General features: G+C 39.4%; 2 protein-coding genes across 4 annotated transcripts; both read right to left on the reverse strand.

Moving 5' to 3' along the window:
• Positions 1-6,004: 6,004 nt before the first annotated feature.
• On the reverse strand, positions 6,005-11,558 carry mal2 (mal, T cell differentiation protein 2). The gene is made up of 4 exons (XM_044034909.1): positions 11,271-11,558; positions 10,421-10,591; positions 8,375-8,575; positions 6,005-7,241 (listed from the first exon to the last, which is right to left on the reverse strand). Exons 1-4 carry the CDS (start codon positions 11,385-11,387, stop codon positions 7,170-7,172), a joined length of 561 nt encoding a protein of 186 aa, XP_043890844.1. The 5' UTR covers positions 11,388-11,558; the 3' UTR covers positions 6,005-7,169.
• Positions 11,559-11,585: 27 nt separating this feature from the next.
• On the reverse strand, positions 11,586-22,886 carry colec10 (collectin sub-family member 10 (C-type lectin)). 3 transcript variants are annotated; one of them, XR_006361068.1, is made up of 9 exons: positions 22,376-22,886; positions 20,562-20,633; positions 17,755-17,826; positions 16,077-16,130; positions 15,536-15,631; positions 15,122-15,333; positions 14,377-14,554; positions 12,892-13,098; positions 11,586-11,633 (listed from the first exon to the last, which is right to left on the reverse strand). XR_006361068.1 is itself a non-coding variant. In XM_044034908.1 (8 exons), coding segments are annotated over exons 1-8 (804 nt in total). In that variant the 5' UTR covers positions 22,494-22,886; the 3' UTR covers positions 12,208-13,096. The 3 variants fall into 3 exon arrangements, 2 of the variants coding, with proteins under 2 accessions (XP_043890843.1, XP_043890842.1); XM_044034908.1 differs by lacking the exon at positions 11,586-11,633 and having other exon boundaries at positions 12,208-13,098; XM_044034907.1 differs by lacking the exons at positions 11,586-11,633; positions 12,892-13,098 and having other exon boundaries at positions 13,618-14,554.
• Positions 22,887-24,052: the final 1,166 nt, after the last annotated feature.

The following is a 24,052-nucleotide window of genomic DNA, read 5'->3' on the forward strand; positions in this document are numbered from 1 at the left end:
TGATCAGTCATTCTTATGCACATATTTCACACACTATACAATAAATATACGGTGTATATATCAGAATAAGATATAGTTTTATATGTATATATATATACATATATGCATTGTGTATATATGGGATATTTGCAGCTTATAGTATTGCTTGGAAGGTTTTCACTTGGTCTCACAGCAAACATGTCTTGTTCGTGATGGAGGTCAGTTTTCCTGATGACAGCAGGAGCTCAACAAGAATCAATAGCAAGCTGTTGTTGAATCCCTTTAAGTCTCACTATGTCTGGATAAAAAGAACTATTTTCACCATTCATCACATAAATAGGCTCATATCAAGTAAATGTCACTGACAAAACATTTGACTTTATTTCTCTGTGGTTTGATTCTTGTCATTCATCACATTTTCCATTTCCTCCCCCTCAGTTCAGCTATAGCTTCACTTGCAATGTTGCTTCCACCTCAGTGAGTGCAGGCCACGCCCTGATTACTAATTAGTTGCACCTGTTCACATCCTCGCATCAGCTCACAGTTATAAAAGCTCCACTCACCAGTTTCTGTCCTTGGTTTACTTGCAAGCTTTCTTACATGACCAATGCTTTTATACATTTTGACAGTCGAGTGTGAAGCATGCGATATATAGGATTTTACTGTTTTAACTGTCCCATATCACATCCAGTGATTTTGACCCGTATCGGATTGATACCAATACTGACCGATTCCGATCCCTAAATTTTTCCACAAGGCTTCGTGCTGTGATTCCATACAAGAATGAGAAAACGATTCATCATTCAAAACAAACAAAAATCAATCAATCAATCGATACTCTTTCCAGAAATGTCCTTTAAAGAAACATCTGTGACTCTCTAAGCACCCATATGACGAAATTCAAATGTGCCCACCACAGCCCATTCACAGCAAGCTATGTGCTGTGTCAAGAATAGTGGAACAATGAAATCCACAGCAATGGGTTGCCAGGTTCTGCTGATAAGTAGCACAGTAAAAAGGTCAGCCAATAAATTACAGAGACCTGGTGGTGCACGGTGTGCCAACTTCCCAGTCCTTTTCAGTTCTCACGTTTCCTCTTCTTTTCCTCTGTCTGAGACTTGAAGCGTAACTAAACCCCAAAACCACCTTTATTTCCCTGGGAAAAAACATATGTGTATATGGGTATCTAGTCGGTATTGTTATTTGTTGATCCAGGTGCAAATCTTCACAGTTTAGTGTAAAGTATTGGAATTATACATTGTTGTGATAAAAAAAAAATCTGCTTATGCCTCTCTCTGATCAAACATCAGCTGCTGCATTAAAATCTTTGCCATTGGCTATTTCAGTCCACGCGTGCATCACTGGTCCACTCTTCATTATTCTTTTGTCTACTCAGTGTGAGGCTAGAGGGATGCAGTTATTGCTCTGTTGCCTTTCTCTCTCCACCACGTGAAACGAGGTGTGAGCAGCTGCAACCGTGTGTCTCATCCCACTTCTTGGTAGTTTTCAAATTCAGGCATGTCCAATGCCTGCATAGGTAGTTGCAGATGACAGGGGTTTAGTTGCACTTGAAATATAGGGGATAAGTTCTTCATGGCTTAAAATATCTTGTGCATCAACGTCATCCATCTGTTAATAGGCTGCACAGTCACAGGTGATGCCAAAAATAGAACGCTTTGATAGCAACCTCTATTTTATACCAGTGCATTCAGACACTAACAACTGAATTTAGCTTAAATAGTGAGCTTTGAGGCTCATTTGCATGTGTCATACAACAGGGATTTTGCTGTTATGTTGTTTAATCATAATAAGAGGAATATTGGTTTGAATGCTAGTTCAGAATAATGTGTAATAACAATAATAATACAGCAGCAGCAGCAGCAGCAGCATAATAATAATAATGAGCTCTTAGGGTCCCTGCATTTTTGGTGCCAGGGCCATTTCTAGCCTTCAGTGCTTGGGCCAAATAAAGGAGTGTGAAAATAAAAAGAGGTGAAAAAAGGGGAAAACAATGCAAGGAGGAGGAACATGAGGCATGGCGTGGGAAAGAGAGCCGACAATCTAAATATAGAGTGGTTAAGAGTCAAGGTATTGATTGTTGTTAGTTAGAGCCTGGGGGTTGAGTGTTAAAGTGAAGCCAGAGTGAGGTGGGACAGAACAACCACACAACCCTGCATATGTCAACAAGGTTAGTGGCAACACATTATTTGTCAGCAAATTTGAAGGCGATCAGACGGTAATCGCGTTGCCTCCGAGTCCTTTTAACATACATAAAAGACTCCGCCTACCATTAATCTTGATAGAGTTTCTATACGCACAATGAAGTGAAAGCTCTGAAATACAGCATTTCACTCCTGTCAAAGAATGCCTTAAGTGAGCAAATTATGAGAGTCTGGCAAAAGCTCAAAAAGCACAAGAGCTGCTTGCAATTGCCCTCTGTGATGTTTGACTGCACACGTTTATTTTTTTTTAGACATTACATCTGTAAGTCTTCCATCACAGAACACCACATTCAAATGTCTCAAAATGGTTTGAATAAGCCACCTCAGACAATGAATCACACCAACCTTGCGGAAGTCGCTGTAGACGCACACACACACAAATAGACCTCCCAACAACTAATATTAAATTCCATAGCCTTTTATTGTGGCCTCCGGCAGATAAAAAGAGCAGATCTCCACATGAATCTCACTGATGGTTTGATATTGAAGGAAGGATTCCGGAGCTTTGCATTTAAAAGCAATGGGGTCATCAATTTTTCACCACACCATAGACTGATTTTCTATGTCCAACTATCTGGTTGTGAGCTGCCATGAAACAGGAGAGTGACTGTAAATTATAAATGAGGGGGGGTGAGATCTAAAAGGGGGGATCCACAGTTCTCCCAGAGGATTCTCACACTGACACAGACATGAAGAGTTTAAACACACTCACACTTAAAATCCACCACCTTGTGGCACGGTGTGTAAATGAAGCTCAGGCAGCTGTGATTATTTTAAATTTGGATTTGCACCGTATCTCTTTGGTTTCTTTTAAAGCGCTTAAATTTGACTAAAACAATGTGGTCATAACAGGAGGACATAGGGATAATGCAGAAATGCTGTATCATCAATGTGGTTTTTTTTTTACCATCTTATTATCATTTACAAATTATTTTTGTACTGACACACATCATAGTACTGTATGTGCTCACATTGGACCTTTAGTATTAACTTTCCACCTCCACACTCAACACCTGTCTCTGTCACGCCACAGTTGTAAGACACTTGTAAGGTGAGAGCAGGACCTTGGTAATTACCTTGCCAAGAGGCGGTTGCATTATCCAGTTAGCAATCTTCCATTTTCAGAAACAATACCCTCATCATTTCGGGCCAGTGACCTTTCTCACGTGGCAAATGAGAAGGCTGATTGCTCACATACAAGGCCTCTTGTTCTCCGTCACTGGGAAAGTCTGAAGACAACAATGCTGCGTTTTGGCTCACTACACCGGCCAAATGTACTACATGATTGAGTGAAAAATGGGTTTTTAAAACACTATATAAACACAACCAATCATCTTTGTTGGTGTTGATTTGTTTTGTGCAGAGTGTGTTTTGGTGTTTCGAGGGCAGAGCTTTGATGAAGGTTGCATCGGCTGCAGCGTGGCCTACAATTGCAAGCTTTTCCAGACCCCTACAATTTACAAATCTACAGATTTTCCCCCCAGGGCAGATTTATATTTGGATCACTATGCAAACCTTAAGAGGATTTCAACAAAGTGTTGTGGAAACAAATTGTGGCCTCAAGTCTTAATGTTAGGATTCAGTAAACAGGTGAAATCTTTGCATCAAAGTGGATGCTCAAGAGAGCAAAAGCAAGGTAAATGCATAAAATAATCAGCTCTTCATTTATGTGTGAAAGCCAGTCACACACACACACGCGCACACACATTGCTCGACCATTTTAAAAAAGCCTGCCAAGCCAACAGTTGCTGGGCGACCAGCCATTTCAGTCTTTCGCTCTGTCTTTATTCCAAATTGTGCAAACAGCCAACTCAGTCTTCCGCCCGGAGACAAACAATACAGACACAACAATGCAGTGAGGTGCACATTATTCAAACAGCATTTTAGTACGTCAGCGCTGGATGTAATACATGAACAATAACAGGCTCCGCCAATGCCAGACAGGCACATGTAGTCGTTGCAATAACACAGTCACAAGCCAGCACTGACAGAAAGACTCGTGTAACAGCAGCAGCAGCAGCAGCAGCAGCAGCAACAGCAGCAGCAGCAGCAACAGCAACAGCAATATTAATAGCTTTCAAAAGCAAACAAAGCCCCGTCCTGAGATAAGCCAGGTTGAGAATGACAATCCTCAACATAAACAAACTGGGATTTTTGGAGTTGAAGAGAAATGTGACAAAACAACAATGTGGCAGGACACTTTTTCTGTTGAATGAAATAAGAAAGTTGCTGGAGAAGTATATAGACTGTAAAGGTAACCACAGCAAAGGTATTTGATTGATTTTTACCAAGTCATCTCAATTAGTGAGAGCCAGCTGAACTGAAACCATGCATACTTTCAACAGTGTATGAGTGTTTACAGTCCACCGTGGTGAACGCAGAGCAACACCTGCAGGTTACAGAGCTGGACAAGTGTTCAAGACATGGTCTGTGTTGAAGACTTCCATATTATGGACATTTACTGCAACTGTCAAATTGCTGGAATATTTCACACTATTAGAGACAATCTACGGCAAAAAAATAACCATGCAAAATGAAGATACATAATATGTAGAGTAATTCCACACACATATCATCCTCATAATATACATTTTCAATTCGGTTTGATCAGCAGTGCATGGAAATGAAGGAAATTGAATTAATTTAAAGGGAAAGAAAATGATATTAGTCCACATTATGTATGTAGGCAGTAGAGCAGAGCCACAGTCACATTGCACAGTGGTGTCTCGTCACAGCAGACTTTTATTTAATGATTTTTCTGCATAATAATTACATATGCATACCAAAGTGGCCTATACAATGTCGTGCAATATGTATATCTTTAGCTGGTTTTAATGAAGAAATGTTTAATTTATAACCTGTGATAGTTATCAGCTATCAATGGTCATTACACATTTACAGACACATGACATGCTGAGTGCTTCCACCGGGAACATCATGTAAGTGATTTGAAATGTGAATTTCTGGATTTTATAAAGCCTTAAAATCAACAATTTGCTGACACTCACCCAGTTACACATTGTTACTGATAATCACATTCTCAAACTCCACAATAATCAAGAAAAAACAACTTCTTTTATAAAGCATCATTTCTTCTCATTCGGCTCACAGCGGCTTCACTATGAAGACGCCACCATCTAGTGGAATGAGGCTCATAATACATCCAAACATAAAGATATTTTTTGACTACTTCTGAGTCGGTGCTCCTAACAGGGGACTCATTCTCAGGTGTGAATGCAAGTGGGGAAAATGGGATTTCTATTGATCAGGTCATGCAGTTTGCAACTTGGAGCATACAATGCAATGTATAGTGCTGATAGAAAGACGCACTTAAAACAACAACACTATTCACTCGTCATATTTTAGACCTGGGTGGAGCACACCCTGCAAAATGTAGGTTACTCAGCTTTCCAAGAGACTGAAATATTATAGTTGCATAGTGGGGCAGCCAACTAGCAGTTGGTCAGCGTTGGGGACCATAAAATCAGATTGACATTGCCTGAATTCCATAATCACTCACTGGGCACGTCATCTTACTTTTTCTGCTCCAAGAGAAGTCAAGGTTGAAATACAGAAATTTGAACTAAAAGAAATAAACATGAACATGTTAAGGAAGACAGAGAACTCTATATCTCTTCAACAGCAACCTGCTTTGTCTGCCACTCAAGTTATTTTGGCTGCTTAGATAGTGTGGTATTTTATTACTGATAATACTAATAGTGACTGCACCTGTTACCCACAAGTTACAATGACTATACAATACATTGAAATCTATAATCCCTGTAATGACAGAGAGACAGAGGTTTGTTTTTCTTTGAAACTATTTAATTCTGCAGTTCAACAAGTTCAACAGCTGATGTCAAAAAATCAAAGGTTATTCACCTAAAACTACTTTAAATGAACATGTATGTAGCTTAATTGTTGCAATTAAGAATGATTCATTTGAAAAATATAACAATGTATTAACACAATAACAATAATAGTAAAACTTTAAAAATGTACTACTGACAGCATATGAACAAGTGATCAGTCACTGTTTGAAATACAAAAGCATTATTGATTGATGCTCTTCTAAAATGAGTTTCTAGTAAAAATAAAAAATCACCAAAACAAGTAAATCGAGATTTGAATTAAGTTATATTCATTAGTAAATTAGTGAGTAACAGTTTTAACAGTAAAATGGGATTAATGAACAGTAATCTTGTGATAAACAGTGAGACATATTATGGAAAATTTAAGAAAAAGTGCACATAACATGATTAAATCTATTCAAATAGCAGATTAACTCACATTTTAAATAATGGTCAAAGGAAATGAACAATCAGATTAACTCTCCAGTGAGTTTGTAGCTATTTAGCACCAACGTGACTCAAGGACTTTTCGGGGATTTTTCGATAATGTCTTCATGTCCACATCTCCAAAGACATGTTTTGCGTTAATGGTTATGGGAATGTGAGAATGTGCCTCTGTATATCTATAAGTGAGCAAAGGATTGAAACCATAACTGTCAGAGCTTAAATCTTGAAGAATTACTCTGTACAGCCTCGAAAATACACAACTCTGCCAAGCGTCCCACATGGATTTTCCTGGCAACATTAAGAAAAGCTTCACAACAGTGAACTCATCAGGTTAGCAGCAGGGGAATAAAACACATGCAGTGGTAACTGAACAACAGCTGCTTAAATGCTGCTTTCAAAATACCTTTAACAGCCCAGACACAACCCACGGTACTTGAAACCAAAGTCTCCAAAGATGAATTCCACTGGGAACCTTGTTGTCCAATACTGTTGACAGATGTTTTGACTGAAGCTGAAAACCTTTATCCATCGAGACGTTCGTAGCTTTGATGCCGCTTTCACTTGCTGACATGACGTTTCCCCATCGGGAAATCCTATACTTTATACTTTACTAATCTGTGTAGCAGAAGCTTTTGCAAAAAGGAGTTGGTTTCATGTTGTTTTGTGCTGCTTACGCCCTCCACCTCTTGAAGCCCATTATCATGCTGCAGCCATAACATAGTGTCACCACGAATGAGAATATCTGGGGGGAAATAAAGTAAATAACCATCAACGACTTGGTCAATAAAGAAACATATGAAAGCATAAATAAACGACAAAAATAAGTAAAATACAACCCAACATTATGTTTCTGGCTGTCATGGAGGTTAGGGTATATTTTTGTCATCATAAAAGTTGAATAAACATATAGTAGTTTCTCACTCACAGAAGATTGTTATGGCTCATAGAACTGTATTCTTCTTCAAAAACAAAGAAACAACTGCTTTGCGTGTTTCATCTCTTTATTATTCTAAAAATGTTTTAGCATTTATCTACCTCTAAAATTTGAATTCAATTCAATCTGACTATTTTTATCTTTTAGAATTACGTGACAGTTTTATTGATGAGACGTTAAGATGTCAGATAGTTTGACATTTTCGGAAAACCTTTGAGGTGATATCGCCCAGCTTTACCAAGATTCTCTTTACATGTGGCTAAAGGGGCATTCCCATGATAAAGTTCCAAACCACAACAACAAAGTTTAATCATTAATGCACCTTTCATTATCACAATTACTTTAAACAGCATGAATTCTATTGCAACATATGTTTTTAATTAGATAAGTCACAAAACACGTTTGTCATTGAGCTATAATCACTCACTTGGCTCAGTGCAGTAGCATAAATTTAATACATACTGTGTTTCCATCATGGTACGGTTCAGTTTGGTGTGGTACGGTACTGTATAGAATGGTAAAGCACTGGGTTTCGACAGTGCTTTTACTTGGTCGGCAGGGTGTGGGCTGTGCCTGATGGTCGTGTTAGCGAGTTATGTAGCATTACGTCGTACCAGTGTAACAACAACAAACGATAACATCCAACGCGACACTGGAGGAAATCCAGCAGCTCTTTTTTTCCTGCTCAGTTTATGGCTGTTTGTCATGACGCCAGTCTTCGTATGAGAATAGACTGCGAGCGTTTGCCTCAACTTCCATGGGATATTTACACTGATCACAAGGGAGAGACGTTTTTCTGGTACCTTAAGGGAAGGGTAATCAAAGAATGGAAAATTGCAGCCGGTAATTTTGTTACCGTTCCTAATGGAAATGCAAAAAAACCGAAAAAGTACCGTACTGTACCAAACCACTGGGGGGAAACACAGGTTTACAGTACTCACCGTGGCTGCCACATTAATACTGTACTGTTTGCCGTTCATGACCGTGAAGATGTTGCTGTGAGGGTAGGGAATACACATGACAGTTTCAGTGCTGTTGGGCAGTATTGTGACATAGCCTCCGCCATTTGCTGCTGTAACCGCTGCCTCAAGGACGAAGGCAGCAAAGTAAAAAAGCACCGCTAAGAAGTGGTAAAACACATCCTGAGAAGAAGGAGAGGGAGAAGAGAGAGCATTAGAAAACAAACAGTTTTTATTGTAAACAATCTTAGATGGTCCACTTCCACTAGAGTGTACCGGTTTTTCAATACTTGTTTACATTGGAATTGTCAGCTAATGCTTAACAATATAAATGTTCAGTCATCAACAAGGCTGACGGTTGGGGTAATGTGAAAAATTCAAATGTTAATTCGAGGGGCATTTTCCCAAACTCAAAATCTGTAATCCAAACTTTCACTTTGTCCTTGTTTACAAAGGAAATGTGACACAGAAGTATTTACGTTAACGACCCCTTATGATTTAACTCACACATCTCATTCTGCTCTGGACAAAGTGTGGAAAGAGAACAAAGAATGACCATCATGTTTGCTTTAAAGGGGTAATTATCTAACAATAGTTGCTCTGCTCGGCACAATTATTGCAGCTACCTATACAAAACCATTCAAATAACAACCCAGACCATGGGACTGAGAACAAACCAGCATAACATGACAAATATAACAAACAAGGCAAATAATACAATGAGATATTAAAAACACAATACAGTGCAAAGGTTTAAGTGATTTGAAAAAGTACATATTAGGAAACAAAAATAAAAGACAGAGAGAAAGGGATTGAACATACAGAGGGGCGTTTCAGAGAGGAGAAACGGCTGATGACAATTTGTGTGCTTGACTCTTTGAGCCTGGCAGACCTACAGTCAGACCTTTGTTGTGCTTTGGTGTGAGCTCATCATCCATGTCACTCATTGTTCAGGCTGAAAACAAACAACCCCAAATGCCTGGTTACTCCAGGGAGCAGGGCCTGAAGGCTGAGGCGAGAGTGTCTCTGTCTGAGAACCCAGACTTAACTCGGAGTCCTCTACAGTGAACATGAGGACATGGCATACACTGCATAACATACGACTATTTTCACTGACTAAGTCACTGATTACTGAAATGATTAAACCATCATAAGATTGACTAACCCTGAAAACCCATTCTAGTTCAAAATGTACAGCCTAGAAGTGCATTGACTGTTTGAAGTAATCAACAAGTTGTCCAACAGAGGGCACTGTGGGTGCAGCTTGGCCTGCATCGCCCTCTTTAATGAGAAGAGAACAACAGTGCTGTTATGCTGTTTGTTGTGACAACTGAGGACAAGCTAAACTGCTCCTGAACAGACAATCATGACACCAAGGCAACTGAAAAGTGGCACATGGAAGCATTTCTGGTTCTACACCATTTTTACTCCATAAAAACAATGTTGTTCAGCTTCACAGCTTTGTCAACCCCATAAGAGAATGTTATGTAATACTGTTGTAATACTTTCTTTAGGTTATTTGCTACTATTCTTTTGTCATACTCTACACTGCATGTTAATTCCTGAATGTTATGTTGATATCTTAATTATTAGTTTTGCTTTTTTAGACTGATATTATAGATAATATGTTTCTTTTCACTGAAAAGATAACGTGCTGACAAATGCTGCAGTCATTATGTAACATCTTCTGTCATGTCTCAAATACAAAAAAAATGACTATGCTTAATACGATGAGATCTAACAAATTAGAGGTAGGAATTTACACATTCCAAGATTACTCTCTAATCTCTTGACATTAACCTTTGTCTAGACCAAGTGCCAATTCCGTTCCTAAACCACAAACATAATTCTAGTGATTGGACTCAAATTGGTGCCACTTTTGAACTGTAACTATTTATTTTGTGTATGCTCAACTTGAGTAGTTCCCAAATTAAGAATGAATGAATTGCATTTCGATGGATGAAAGGGAAAAGACAGGTGGTTAGCCAGACAGTCAGACAGACAGATGTTCAGTTCTCTACAGCTTACCAAGAAGTTCCAGTCAGTGTTGATGCGGTCAGCCAGGCCAGTGATGAGGAGCGTGAGGTAGGCAGAGGACATGAAGAAGCTGGTGACAGAGACAAACATCACCCAGCCTTGAAGCAAAGGCACCGGCACATTGGATGAAGCCACCAGGATCCATACTAAGCCACCAAATATCTGTGAATACAAACAGAAACCGATGACGACTGAAACACTGCTGCTTTCCTCGAGTCTTAAACCATTCAGTAGCACCTTCTCATAATATAAAGATCATTAGTATTGCTTCATTATGAAGTTTGTGCAGTTCTGCACTAGAGAAAATGTGGTTAGCTCAAAGTGGAGTTAGTGCACTGAAGAGGTCACCTGGCAAAAGAAAATCAAGCTGGAAATCAAACCATGAGATATTGTATTAATCACCTCGCAGGCCTGCACCTGTAGTAACAGGTGTCAGTGCAGGCAGACATGACAACAGCACTGGAGGTGAAATTGTTGACTATTTGCTTTAGCTGTCAAACAAATCATCAGTGTGTTGGCAACCACTCATCACATCTAAGAGGACTAACAAAGTCTACCATAGAAATATGTACCAGAAAGTCATCAACAAATACATGTATTACACGTTTGTTCAATAATGTATTGAAGTTAACACATTTTACGTATCATGTATTATTAAACAGTGAGTTATTAATCTTATTTTGGACAACTGCTGCCCTAATGGAAGACCCAATCGGCAAAGAACAACCCATATCGGTCGACCTCTAAACATGGGTTGGACAAACTTTCATTACACAACGCGACCAATGATTAATAAAAGACAATACAATAGCGTCAATACACTAACAAACACGATACTCACTATTTCTAACAAGACTAGAGCTCCGGAGTAGGTCCTCAGTACTGGCAGTCCCAAAGGTAGAGAGATAGTTGGCGCTGGGAAGGAGGTGGCAGCGGGATTAGCGGCTGGTTCCGACATCTCTTTATGTCTCCCTCTGTCGTCCCCTGTCCTCTCTCTGACTCTCTCTGTCTCCCCCTCTCTTCTGTCTGTCGCCCTCCGTATCCCACTAAACACACTCCGTTACACAAATGGAACGAAAGCAGCAGAGGGAAATTCCTGCGGAGTCTCGTCCACCTCGAACAGGTCGAACAGGTGCAGGGACCACTCCCTGGAAACCTGCGCTGCGTTCAAGAACCTCCAGGAATATCCGGAATTTCAGAATCCCTTTTAAAAATCCATAAGTAATGTATGTGAGCTAGGACCACATAGATTACAATGAACCAAAAAACTAGATAGTGGATTAAGCCGGGATGTTTCCAGTTATCCTGCCTTAATTAAACCTAGAAAAAGGTTGCAGGTGGAGATGCAAACTGCAAACTAACATCCAGGTTTAAAGGTCCAGTGTAAGGGTGTAGGTTTGGTTACAAGACAGGTGGGGACACTGCATTTACGCACACATACGCATTGCCCTGTCTCTAATACTGGTAGGGACAATGTGGCTTTCTCCAAATATTAGTTGGGACATGTCCCCACTGTCCATACACAAACCTATGCCCTTGGTCCAGTGTGTAACATTTCTGCTGGTTAAATGAAAATAATGCCTGCAAATGTGTTTGAATCAGTGTATAATTGCTTCAAAATAAAAATAGTTAGTTTTTTTTTTCTGAGAATAACCTACTTATATGCATTTTGAGTTTTGTCAAAGTGTTTTTACAGCAGTCCAATTGGACGTGTGTTTCATTTTTTGAAGTGGAAACCCACACTCATAAATATGATGCTTAAACCAACGGAGAATAAGGAGGAAATGGCAGACAGAATAGAAGAGTTCACTTTTGATAGAGCGTTTATGTCTTTTCTGGTATGTGAAGGCTACAATACTCTGACATGTTTTGGAAACATGCAATCGGCCGTCTCACCACTAGATGTCACTTAGTCTTACACAGCACACCTTCAAGTAATCCTGGTGCCTGTTTGATATACTTATTCATGTTCTTGTGTATTTGTACATTCAAATTTCACAGGTAAAAAAAGGACAGGACAGAAAAATGTTGGTCAAATAAGGAACATTCATGTATCTGAATGAATTGACGAAACCTGACTTGACACTATTCCTACAAAGATTCAAATAGGTCAAATCTAGCTTTCTGTGTAATCCAGGATTTGTAATTCTGTGAGATCAAGTACTTGGTTTTTCTATGAGGGTAAACATAATTTAAATGAGTCATTTAGATGATCTTTTAATTCATTTCTCGGCAGGCGTCGGTGAGTACAAAAAAAGGAATGAACTATTATCTTTGATGATCACAGGAACCATGTCTTCATGTGCTGATAAAAGCATTTTTGATTATGCTATGATAATACATTTGGTATTAAAGACCTGGAGGGTGTATTTATAAAGACCAAAGACTCCACTGGTTGTTTTCATATAATCTCTCTTATACTCTCCACCCCGAATGCCAGTTTGTCATAACTCTGCAGTCACCTATTAATCATCATATGCACCAAGTTTGTAGTCTACTTGTGTCGACTCCAAAAGTAACTGAAGCCTGCAGTTTAACCCAAAATGAATAAGCATGTTGGGACACTTGACTCCCTCTGTTTGAACAGCCACCAGCAGAGACCACAGCTCAGGAACATCAGTGAGAAGACAAATCAAATAGTTGTAGTCCAGATAAAATGTCATTGATTCCTGCAAGAGAAGAATTGAGGTCTGAGAAACAATGGTGTGTGTTTAATGGTTAATCTTCACTGTGCAGGAGCAAAGCTAAAAAATTCAATATTAGTTTAAGGTCTATGAGGAGAGAGGAGAACTGATTTGACTCAACAACAGACAGGTTTTTAATCAAACGTTGAAGGAAAACTGCTGTTGTCACATCAGTTGCTAAGAGCAAGTTCTTAGGTCAGACTATCCCCAGTTAATGTTTAGCTAGGATTTAGTGTATTTGAAACAATGTTGACATAACCTCTGAAAGGGCACTGGGCTTAGTTCAGGTTTTTGTAGCTCACTGCTCACAGTTTGAATCAATACGCCCTCTAAAAGACACTTTCACATGATATAAAGCCATTGTTTATAGCACCAGGACTGCTGATTTCTTTAATCTTTCAATGCTAATATTTTACAATCTTCAAGTAAAGAGTTCAGGAAGTTTTGAGGAGCACAGATATGACCGTGTTTGCTTCGAATGTGAACACAGTGAATCACTTCCGATTGACATGAGTAATCTTTAATGTTTATTCAGGAAGTGGTCAGAGATTATAAGATTTTCCACTTCCAAATAAGAGAATGTCTGGTAGAGTTGAAGACTTCAGTCATACATTAGGAGTTAACCCTGACTGTTTCACAATCAGGGCAGATAGACTAGGAAAAATAGTAAATAATGTGTAAGAATAAAAGAAGTGTGTTAGCCTGTGTGTACATGCATACATTTGTGAACGTGTAACTACATCAAATGTACATCTGTAAAGCAAGAAATTCTATATTTGATGTGTAATAAATTAAATCTTGAATCAGACGAGGATTACTAATTCTATAACACATTTACTACTTATCTGCAAAGTGTAGGATTTGTACCTAAGAGTTAAAGAGAGAAACATTTAAACATGCAGTACAAATGCACTCTAAGTTTAGGTCCTCACAATGTATGCTGTTTGCTTTACCACATACAAAAAACATACCAACAATTGCCTAAAAAAGGACAGCAGGTCTTTCTCATGTAATAATGTTACTAAAGGTAATGCAAGTTGGCTATTTTGGAATGTCAAAAGCCTATTAGTGGCCACGTAGGTCAACAATGAATACTTGATTTGACATACTGTCTAATGTCCCATGCACTAACACACGTACATACATGAAATAGCAATCACAAACGTTTGGCTTCCATCGAATGTCTAAATATCCCATATATAATAATGTTATGTCCTCTTCATCCTGTTCTCCCTCCTCTCCTCCTGCTCTTTGGGAACTCACAGATGAAAAACATGGTGGCCTCACACTCCACGCGACCCCATGTTCCAGTGCTGAGCAGTTCCATGCAGCTGGAGTTTGTGGCTGAAGATAATGTGGAATTTAGCTCGTCGTCTTGGCTCCATGGTGCAAATCCCTGCAAAGGGCTGGAGTCTGCATAAACATAGTTGCTTGTTTGGCCCTGATGACAAAAACATGAGGGATGAATGAAAACAAAAAAGTGTTTGTCATCTTTTAATCAGGCTTAAGAACTTGTCCCTACGCCAATCCTTCTTTAAAAAGGCAATTAAAAAGCTGGTCAATTAGTTAATGAATTTGTTGCAAATGTCCCTGCAGCACTGCATTTCAGAACACAATGTGACCTTTCGTCATCATTATTATTGTTATTATTATTTGCATGACATGTCACAATGTCATGCATCCCTGTGACATACCACAAGTATCTATCGTGTATGTTCATCCATGGTTCACAGCAAAAGCTCCATGGTTTGAATCACATTTTTTGCATTTTTTCCACAGTATAAAAATATGCAGATTGGTGTTAGGTTAATAAGAGCCGTGTGTGAATGCGGGGTGTGTATGGTTGCTTGTATGTTGGCTCTGAATTAGGCTGTTGACCTGTCCTGCTGGGTGTAACCGTGCTTCTGATGGCTAGTGTTGGCTCATCTGCCTTAATCAAAGAATCAAAAACTTAAACTCCACCTTCTGTGGTGAGTGTGTGCAATATTTTCTGCTTGTGACCACTTACTGTGTCCTTTCGTTGAGCCTGCACTCCAACGTAAACTCGTGTCAGTCCTGCTCGACTGACATAGTCTGCCATTAAACGGTTGGTGCTGGTGGTTTTCGGCATGGCCAGGCTTCCTCCCCTTAGCTTGCAGTTCATCGATGCCTCTCTAAAAGTCTTGGGTTCCTTCACAAGAAGGTAGTACCTGTCCTCTGTTTCTTTCAACCCCAGGATAACTGTGCAGGGCAGGGTTTATAGTTAAAGGTCATTTGGAGTTATACATTTTTATTGGTTGTGTATGACAACTCCAGATGTATAGTACATAGAAAATGGTCAGAGGAAGTGTTTGTTTTGTCGAGTTTCATTCAATTAGATTCCTGCACTCATCACAAATACCTGTAAATAAACTGTAGATTTCATAATATTGAGTTAACTCACCATTTTTCAAAAACTGAACAGCTTTCCTGAGCTTCCCTGTATTGCTATCCAGCTGTCCGACCACTTTTCTGTACCTGCCACAGTCACATGTAGTGCCTGAAAAGGTAAAGAGATAACACAGAATCATGTTTTATCTCTTGCTTTTATATCTGAGCAGCTGCTTTAGGGGCTTACACCACCACATGTCCACTTAGACTGCAGAAGAGGGCAACGTCTGTTGCTTCCTTCATATCTGAGTTCCCAGTGTTTCCACTGTTTAACATTTGGATGCATATGTTTATTTGTTGTCTGTCTCCAACTCAGAGACAAGAACCAGCATTCTGTCATTTTTCCCTGGTGGTGCTTTGCCATCCTTTTATGCTTTTTTCTGGGTACAGCCAAAACACTAAAATACACTGACAAACACTGACTGCAGGGTATAGAAGGGTGTGTCTTGTGTCAAGTACTTAAATAGTTTTTTACAGATGTAAATTCTCTGTTTAGAGGTGACAGACTTTTATTCAACTTGAAAACAAATGTGTGTTTACTGTCAGCTGGTCACCTGGTTTCCCTTTTAGACCAGACGGCCCGTCCACACCTGTGTCACCTCTGTCACCTACAAAGAAATAGAAAACAACAACAACAAGATGGTTTTCATCGATTCTTCTTATTTCCAATAGACAACACAGTACCATACCTGACTGCCACAAAAGGAATTAATCTTCGTGACATAATACTTGTGTTATAACTCTAATTATATTGTGCTTTAGTTGCAACAAAGTACCACCAGATGGCTGTATCACACACTTTTATAAATGGCTTCACACAGGTTCTGATTTACTCAGGTCACATTGTGACCTCTTGTAACCCATTTTAAAATGGCCAGAACAGATTTGAAAATCCACATTATTTACTAAATGCATAGATGGGTGTAAATTTGTGTGACTAAATGTAATCTACATTATTCTAATTTTATTTTATTTTATATAAAGTACACTCACAAGGCTTCAATTTAGAAATTAACCCAACTGGCGGTTGCATATTTTGGGGAAGTCACAAATATGACAGTAGGTCTGGTGTTATATGAGGAACAACCAAAACAGTGACAAACAGTACTGGTATAATTTGGCCAGATGGAGTGATGTGCTGCAATTATAATACAATTTGAATTTGGGAACTCTGACGAGGACAAATGAGTGAAAAATAAAAATGTCTTGCTTCAGGTACAGCTACTTATTGCGTTGCAAGTGCTGTAGCTCTAGATTCATTGACAGATACAGTGTGTTTCAGTGCAGAAGAAACAAAAGAAAATACAATATATTGTTGTTGTTGTTTGCACATGCAATGCTGCAAGTGATTACGCACATGCAGCATTCACAGCATTTATGGCTTTAGATAATTGTTGAGCTCAGGTTAAGTCCCAGCTCTGTAGATACTCATATAATAATAATCAGACACACACTATGCACAGGTCACATACGTGTGCATGGAAGAGCAGCAGATCCTAACAATACCTGCACATATAGGCTACCGTGGTCATCTTGATACCAAACATCTGTAACTAATTAATAAAGAGTAGGCTACATGGGAAAACTGTTTTTTTTATGTGAGTGACACATGACTTGATCAAAATTCTATAAAAGTGGGAGTTTACAGAAGCCTGCGGTGCCCTGAAACATGTTTTTTTTTTTTTTAAGGAGTTTTACAAGCTACAGTCACCCAGAATCTAGGGAAAATCCAAAGTGTGACCTCACTCCTGTGCCCGAGAAGGCTCATGCGCAGCCATTTTCCTGTAAATGTATCAAACATAATAAATTGTGACCAAAGCAAAGGCCTAAAACGCAGGGAATGGGACTAAAAAAATGTTTGGGCCACCGCTATTTTTAAAAAAAATGTATTTATTGATTAATGTGGAAATGTCTGTCGTAGTGATTTTATCATTTTGTGTCTGTGGCTATGGAACAGCTGTCCAAGGTGAGGTTCAGGGAACTACATATTTGTTTTTGAAGACTACAAATGTGAACCTCACAGCTCTATGTACAATATCTACAATGAAACTGAAGGTCAAAAGTAAAGTTCATGGTGGAAACATTCGTACACAAAATAAAGTCTGTGCAGCTTTCAACCTTGAAAGAGTACGATAGAACAGAGAGGTAGAGACAGTAATCATGTTTACATTAAAACTACCAGTGGAGATATAATATTCAGATTTGAATTATATTGACACTGGTTTATTTTACCTTTGTCTCCAATATGCCCCATCTTCCCTGTGTGGCCCACCTCTCCTCTGAGTCCCTTCTCTCCTGGTACTCCTGTAAATGGACATGGAAGAGGAAAAGAAGTCACGGACAGATATTTGAGACATGGTAAAGAAGTTTAATCCTGACTCATTTAACATTATACACATAATATACACCTGGAAAGGTATAGCTTACAATCTGTAATTCATCTTTGGTATGCTTACAACTACAGTTGTATTAGAACTGTGTTGTCTTTTTTTTCTCCACATTTCAAACCCAATCAGTATAATTGTGTACTTCCATCTCATCTTTTAAAAATGATCTCTATGAGCCCCAAGGATTTTTCCATCCTTTTTTTGGTTTCTGGTGCTGTGATTGTTATGAGCGTTTTGCCAGTAAATAAATTGAAGGGAAAAAATATTGGTTTTTGTGGGCTCTATCTGAAGAAGTTTGTTTTCATATTGGGTTTGCTTCGTTAGAAGATGTGCATTGTTGCAGGACATGGTTAAGGCAGATCGCAGGTCCACTTTAGAAGTGTAGTAAACGCACTGATTCATTATTATTTATGCCGTTCATTATCTACAGTTACTCTCTGGTAATCAACCGTGTGCCTGGTTTCCCTCTGTAATCTGATTACTGCAATCTGTCTGGTTGCCACAGTTGTGCGGTGTTACAGGGGCTGACGGAGTGAATGGCTGAGAAAGTATTGGATATTGCAGTGAAAGTGTATATGAGACATATTGAGAGTGTGAGATATTGTGACCATGTCTGTGTTTGTGGGAAAACTTTAGAGCAGACGGAGGCATCCTGCCAGCACTTGAATGAGTATTTCCTCAGGAAACTATTCAACTGGAAATTGATGGCGTTTGAAATAGTAAGTGACGCACTGAAGAGGCCTATTGCCATTACAGGGATTAGCCCCCCCAACACACACAGACACACACACACACACACACACACATCCAGCAGTTCACTTCTACTTCCCAATTGCTCATGTTGATTTTCTGCTCGATGATTTGTGAGCAGCGCTGGCAGAGCGTGTGAGTGAGGTCTTATGGATTGTAGGCATGTGGCCTTTGGGAACCTTCATTTCTCGATAATCTTTATACCATTTTTGTGTAATTTTCTTCATGAATGCCTGAGAAGCATAATCACAAAGGAACCCTTTTGGCAACACTGACATGTGATTATACGTGTTTGTTTTTTGCTATACGGAAGAATTTGATCTCTCGGTCTCAAGTTATTCCTTCTGTGTCTATAACAGTTGATTAATGTTGTTTTCACATTGCCTGTGCTTGCCAGTTCAACTGCCTCTCTAAGTGTCCAGATAACACTTCTTCCTATCACTGCATACACGCTTTATAATGGCCAACCCCTCCAACTGGTTTAACGTCTCGATTCTCCAGCTGCTAGAGGACAAATGAAGTCAAGGACACAATTTTTCCTTATTTCCCATGACACACCAAATAAGCCATTTCTAAAAAAACATATTTTATATTTAAATGTTTACTAAATATGAGATAAAAAATAATGACCAGACCTTAGATCAGCCATGACACACTGTTTGCTCAATCCGGACAACCTGCATTGCTGCTGTTTAGGGTTTAGTGGACAGTGGAAACGAAGCATGGGAACATGAAACACAGGCCTTGAGCCAGATTTTCCATTTGTGTACATATGCCTCACTCGTAGCTGCCCCAACAGGTTCTTCACAAAAATTAGGAACACTACACCAGACTCTGCCAAACCTAACAGTGAAATTCTAAACTCAACAGCAGCTTTGAATGAAGCGCAATTAACAAATGTAAAAAAAAAAAAAAAATCAAGCTCAGCTGTTTGTTGATGTTAAGCAGTTTGGAGCAACAAATTGTGTGTGTTTCCCACCAGAGCAATAACGGCCGGTCATGTATTCCCTTTTAACGTTCCAAAGTTTAGAAACGTTCAGAAAGTTTCCTGTAAAAGGGCCTAAATTAAGACGGGGAACACATGCGTCATTTGTTGAGCTGCTGACATCCTGCAGTTACAGAATCATCATAAGAAACTGCGTTCATGCGTACAGTAGGCATATACACACACAAAGAAACCCATAATGACTGGGTTTGTCATACTGTTGAAAAATAAATGCAAAGCTGAAAAATGTTTCCCCTGGCTTTTGTCTCGCACACAGTCTGACAGGAGAAGTGTGTGACCTCTGTTGTTGTGTGTGCATGTATGTGTATATGTGAGGGCCTCCTTGTGTGCAGACATGTGCAGAGAACAAGTGAGAAGCCAGGAACCAGTGTTTGTTCTCCTGAAGACAATTATATGGCATGCACTATTATATATATACTGTGTATATATATATATATGTATATATATATATACATATGGAGTGGAAGTGGAACACTCCTGCTCTCCTCAGCATATCTATATGTCTGTCTGCATGTGCACAGCAAACGTAAGCACAATCTGGAGCAGGAAAAAGCACCAGAAGCTGCCAAGGCAAAGTAGTGGGGAAAGTTACAGCACAGAACTTCCCGACTTGATTGTTTGTCCATGTTGCACCAGCAATGCAAAAAAATATTACTGAGCCAAAGTGGATGAAGTCCTATGTGTGCATGTAATGACGTTTGGATGCTAGGCAATCTGTGCCTCTTTTTCCCCTTTGGTTGTCTTAAGCCCTTGCATGTGTTGGAAATAATGAAGGAGTATCGGGAATTGTGTTTTACATTTACAAGTATTGAAAATGAAATGCGTTTAAAACTGGGGAGAGACTTTACAAGAGCTATTTTACAAGAACAAAGTGTCATTGTACTTATACTGGATACCTGGAAGTCCTGGTCGTCCGTTTTTTCCCAGTGTCCCCTGACCTCCCTCCTCTCCAACCTCACCTTGATCTCCTGGAGAAAGGATTATAAAATGGAGAAAGGTGAATGGGGATATGTTAAAATTCAAAAATGATAGATACAATGTGAAAGGAACAAAAAATGCTAAAGGATATCTAACACATGTGTACTTGATTTCACAATGTAGTAAGGGGTTGAATCTGGATATTCTCACTGAGATGGATGTGAAGCCATCATTGGGTGACACATTAAATAACTATCAAGTGCTATTATTGCACAGTACTTTTGGAAAGTGAGTGTTTATGTATGAGTTTCAGCAATCACTTATAAATACAAACATATCCCTTATTCTTTTACTTTACTGTAAGCGTCACCGAAATCGATTTCAAAAGCACGGCTGGAAAAAGTGGCTTTGTTGGCACAAGAACTTCAGAGGTTTGTGGGTGTTGATTAGAGCCAGAGTTGGTAACATTAAGAGCACGTTGGTTTTGAAATGAGGGGCTGTTTAAGACTTGGTGAGAGGACTACTTAGAAAGATTGACCGAAACTACTGGATTTTACAAGTGATTCAAATTCTGTAATTTAAGCAAACACATCAATTGAACCCTTATTTCAGAGCTTACGTTCAGCAATTTTAAACTAAATGTATTTTACAATGCTGATGTAAATATAATAAAACGATGTTTTGTTTCACATTCTTGGGGTGAAACACAGAGAGCATGTCTGACACCCACTCACAGATACGCAGGCGTGACAATGCGTACATTCAGAGTCTGACTCTGAGGTCAGTGTCTGGATGAATCTTGTATAAATAATCAGCTCAGTTTAGTGGCAGCTGTCTAAATACACACAGTCACAATGGGACTTTCTTAAAAGTTCACAAAAGTCTGTGGAAAAATGACAAACACACACCACTGCCCAAAGTGCAGCCTTTTTGTTTTTTAGTTTCGATCCACGATCGATGGACATTTCACTCGCAGTTACTCTTTAAGTAATAACCCCGTAGAACCAAGCACTAACGTGTGTCTTTCTACATCTGAGAAGTGTACGATGTCCAGTTTCAGTCGTCGACATTTCTCGTTCTCTTCCTTTCTCCTTGCACTGAACTGAAAAACTGCATATTTCAGTAGAGCGAGCAAAGCTGAAAGAACACGAAGCCGAGCTAAACTGCGTATTTTATTAGGTCTGTCTGTCTGTCTGAATCAGCAGGGGAACAAGCTACTGGATGTCATAAAACGGTAAACACACACGGGGAGGTTCTCCCTCCAAAAGCCTCCGGGGCAGCAGACGGCAAGCCAATAAACTACAGGACATTACATGCTCGGTAGCTTCATCATCAAGTATGTAAATCCTAAAGCTTATTAGGAGGTGTTTCCTCACAGTTTTCCACTTTTTTTTCTTTTTTTTTAATCTAATGCATCAATGTAGTATAAATCAAACAGAGCAAATGTTTACACTAAGCATTTAGAGAAAGGTTACACTTGTCTTATCTCCAAACAAAAGATTATAGGTACTTAAAAACAAAGAGCACATACACTGTACAAGTAGCCCACTGTACTATATAAACTGGAAAGTCAGTATTCACATGTTTTGAATTCATTGCCAAACACACACACACACAGGTTTGAGCAGCTATTCTCTTTAGAACCCTGCATTGACTCCCATTCATTTGTACAACATAACTAACGCTGTATCAATAACTTTTACCACAAATAACATCTCATTTTCACCAGAGCCTCTGAAATGAACACACACACACACACAGACACAAGCCCACACACAAAGGGATGTACTACCTTTAGCTCCAGGCAGAAGGGAATTGTTGCAGACCTCTGGAGAAGCAGAGACGCAGCTGAACGCAGCCACACACACACAGATCACTAACAACAGCCTGGTGTTACCTCTTTTCGCCATCTTTTCTGACCAGTGACGAAAATGTCAAACTTCCGACTGTTTTTAGCAGGCACAATAGAGAGCGAGTGCTGCGCTAATGAGCAAACACGCTGCACGTCTACACTCACTCACGTTTGTATATAGAGTGTTATCAGTGTCTTGTCATAGTGTTACACTGAACAGACTGTGGCGTTCCTCTGTCTCCTGCCCCTAAAAATCTTAATTTCTTTAAATTTTAGTTACTGCTGTGTTTCGATGTACATATGCTGCATCTTCTACACACTGTAAGTAAAGTCACTGTTTTCAAACATTAACCTATACTCTTTGAGAGATTTTCTGATGAATTTGCTGAAAAATAATGTAAATATTTAGGCTAACTGGAGAGAGCACAGTGTTTAATAGTAAACAGGCCCAGGTCAGAAGCGACTGGGATGTTTTCTTATCAACATCGGAGTAGGAGTATCACCACTGGACCAGCCTCCTCCTTCAGGTTACTACACACACTCACACACACACACACACACGTACAAATGAACATGCCCACAAAGGCAGAAGTGAAACAGAGTTGCTGTGTGCACACAGATTCTTGCATAATTGCATCCTCTATTTTGTCTTTCTGTGATGAAAACATACAGGGATTAGATTGTTTGGAGGCCTCGGACGGAGAAAGTGGGAGTGGTGAGGGTGGGTGCATGGTACCAGAGTGAAAAAGAAAAAAATGATAATGAGATATAATTAGATAAGCATACACAGAGAGACAAGAGACAGAGCAGGGAAGTAAGAATGATAACGACTAAGGAAGAGTGCGGTCACAGCCACATGCCTTGGCATAAGATGGATTTGCTTTTTCAGAGTTATGCTTCCACGGACATCTTCAGGGCATCCGGGACATTTATGCTCTGTGGTCTTTGGAGAGGGGATACTGTTGTGGAGAGAATATTGACTAAAAAGGAAAATAATGCCTATTATTTGGCCGAGTTGGCTACTTGTCACTTTGAAAAGCAGCCATTTCAAAGAGTTAAAGTCTTCGTTGCAGTTCCTGCGGTTGCCCTATTGTAGTGATATTTGCATCCACTGGCAAACATCTTTTAAACACATCTAGCATTTGCTCATTACAGTTTATTTTTTCTTCTCACAGTCATGTTCCAACATTGTCCGAAACATTTCAAATGATGTGAACACACTGAGCAAGTCATACAGTTGTCATCTGCCAGTCTTTGTTGCTGTGACTATGATGTTTGTTTCTTTTGGATTATGTTTGAAAAACGTTTCAGACATATTTCACACATCACTCACTGGGTATTAGTAGCACAATTTGTATGTATGAGCGTATGAGAGCTCTTTAATGGCTCTGGCATTGTGTGTCGCTGATAACTGGCTAGAGGAAATACCATTCTTCATGAATGTATGAAAGAAGCAGCCAATTTCAACAGCACACATTTCTGTGGCTGCACCGCTGTTATTTAATAATATCAGGGAAGTCTGATAAGAAGCACTAATAAGAGCAGCAAGTAAACCACGGAAGCAAAATAATGAGCTGCGAGATGCTGGAAAAACTTCACTACGCTTAGAGGAATCTC

Source organism: Solea senegalensis, linkage group LG9 (assembly GCF_019176455.1).
Source record: "Solea senegalensis isolate Sse05_10M linkage group LG9, IFAPA_SoseM_1, whole genome shotgun sequence".
Classification (NCBI taxonomy): Eukaryota; Metazoa; Chordata; class Actinopteri; order Pleuronectiformes; family Soleidae; genus Solea; species Solea senegalensis.

Coding starts and splice junctions, on each gene's coding strand:
- mal2 (XM_044034909.1), bottom strand. CDS start 11,387: ATGTCGGAACCAGCCGCTAATCCCGCTGCCACCTCCTTCCCAGCGCCA. Junction 8,576..10,420: donor ACACTGACTGGAACTTCTTG/GTAAGCTGTAGA, acceptor CCTTCTTCTCAG/GATGTGTTTTACCACTTCTT. Junction 7,242..8,374: donor GTATTAATGTGGCAGCCACG/GTGAGTACTGTA, acceptor ATTTCCCCCCAG/ATATTCTCATTCGTGGTGAC.
- colec10 (XM_044034907.1), bottom strand. CDS start 22,493: ATGGCGAAAAGAGGTAACACCAGGCTGTTGTTAGTGATCTGTGTGTGT. Junction 20,634..22,375: donor CCTTCTGCCTGGAGCTAAAG/GTAGTACATCCC, acceptor TCCTTTCTCCAG/GAGATCAAGGTGAGGTTGGA. Junction 16,131..17,754: donor GGGGCATATTGGAGACAAAG/GTAAAATAAACC, acceptor ATTTCTTTGTAG/GTGACAGAGGTGACACAGGT.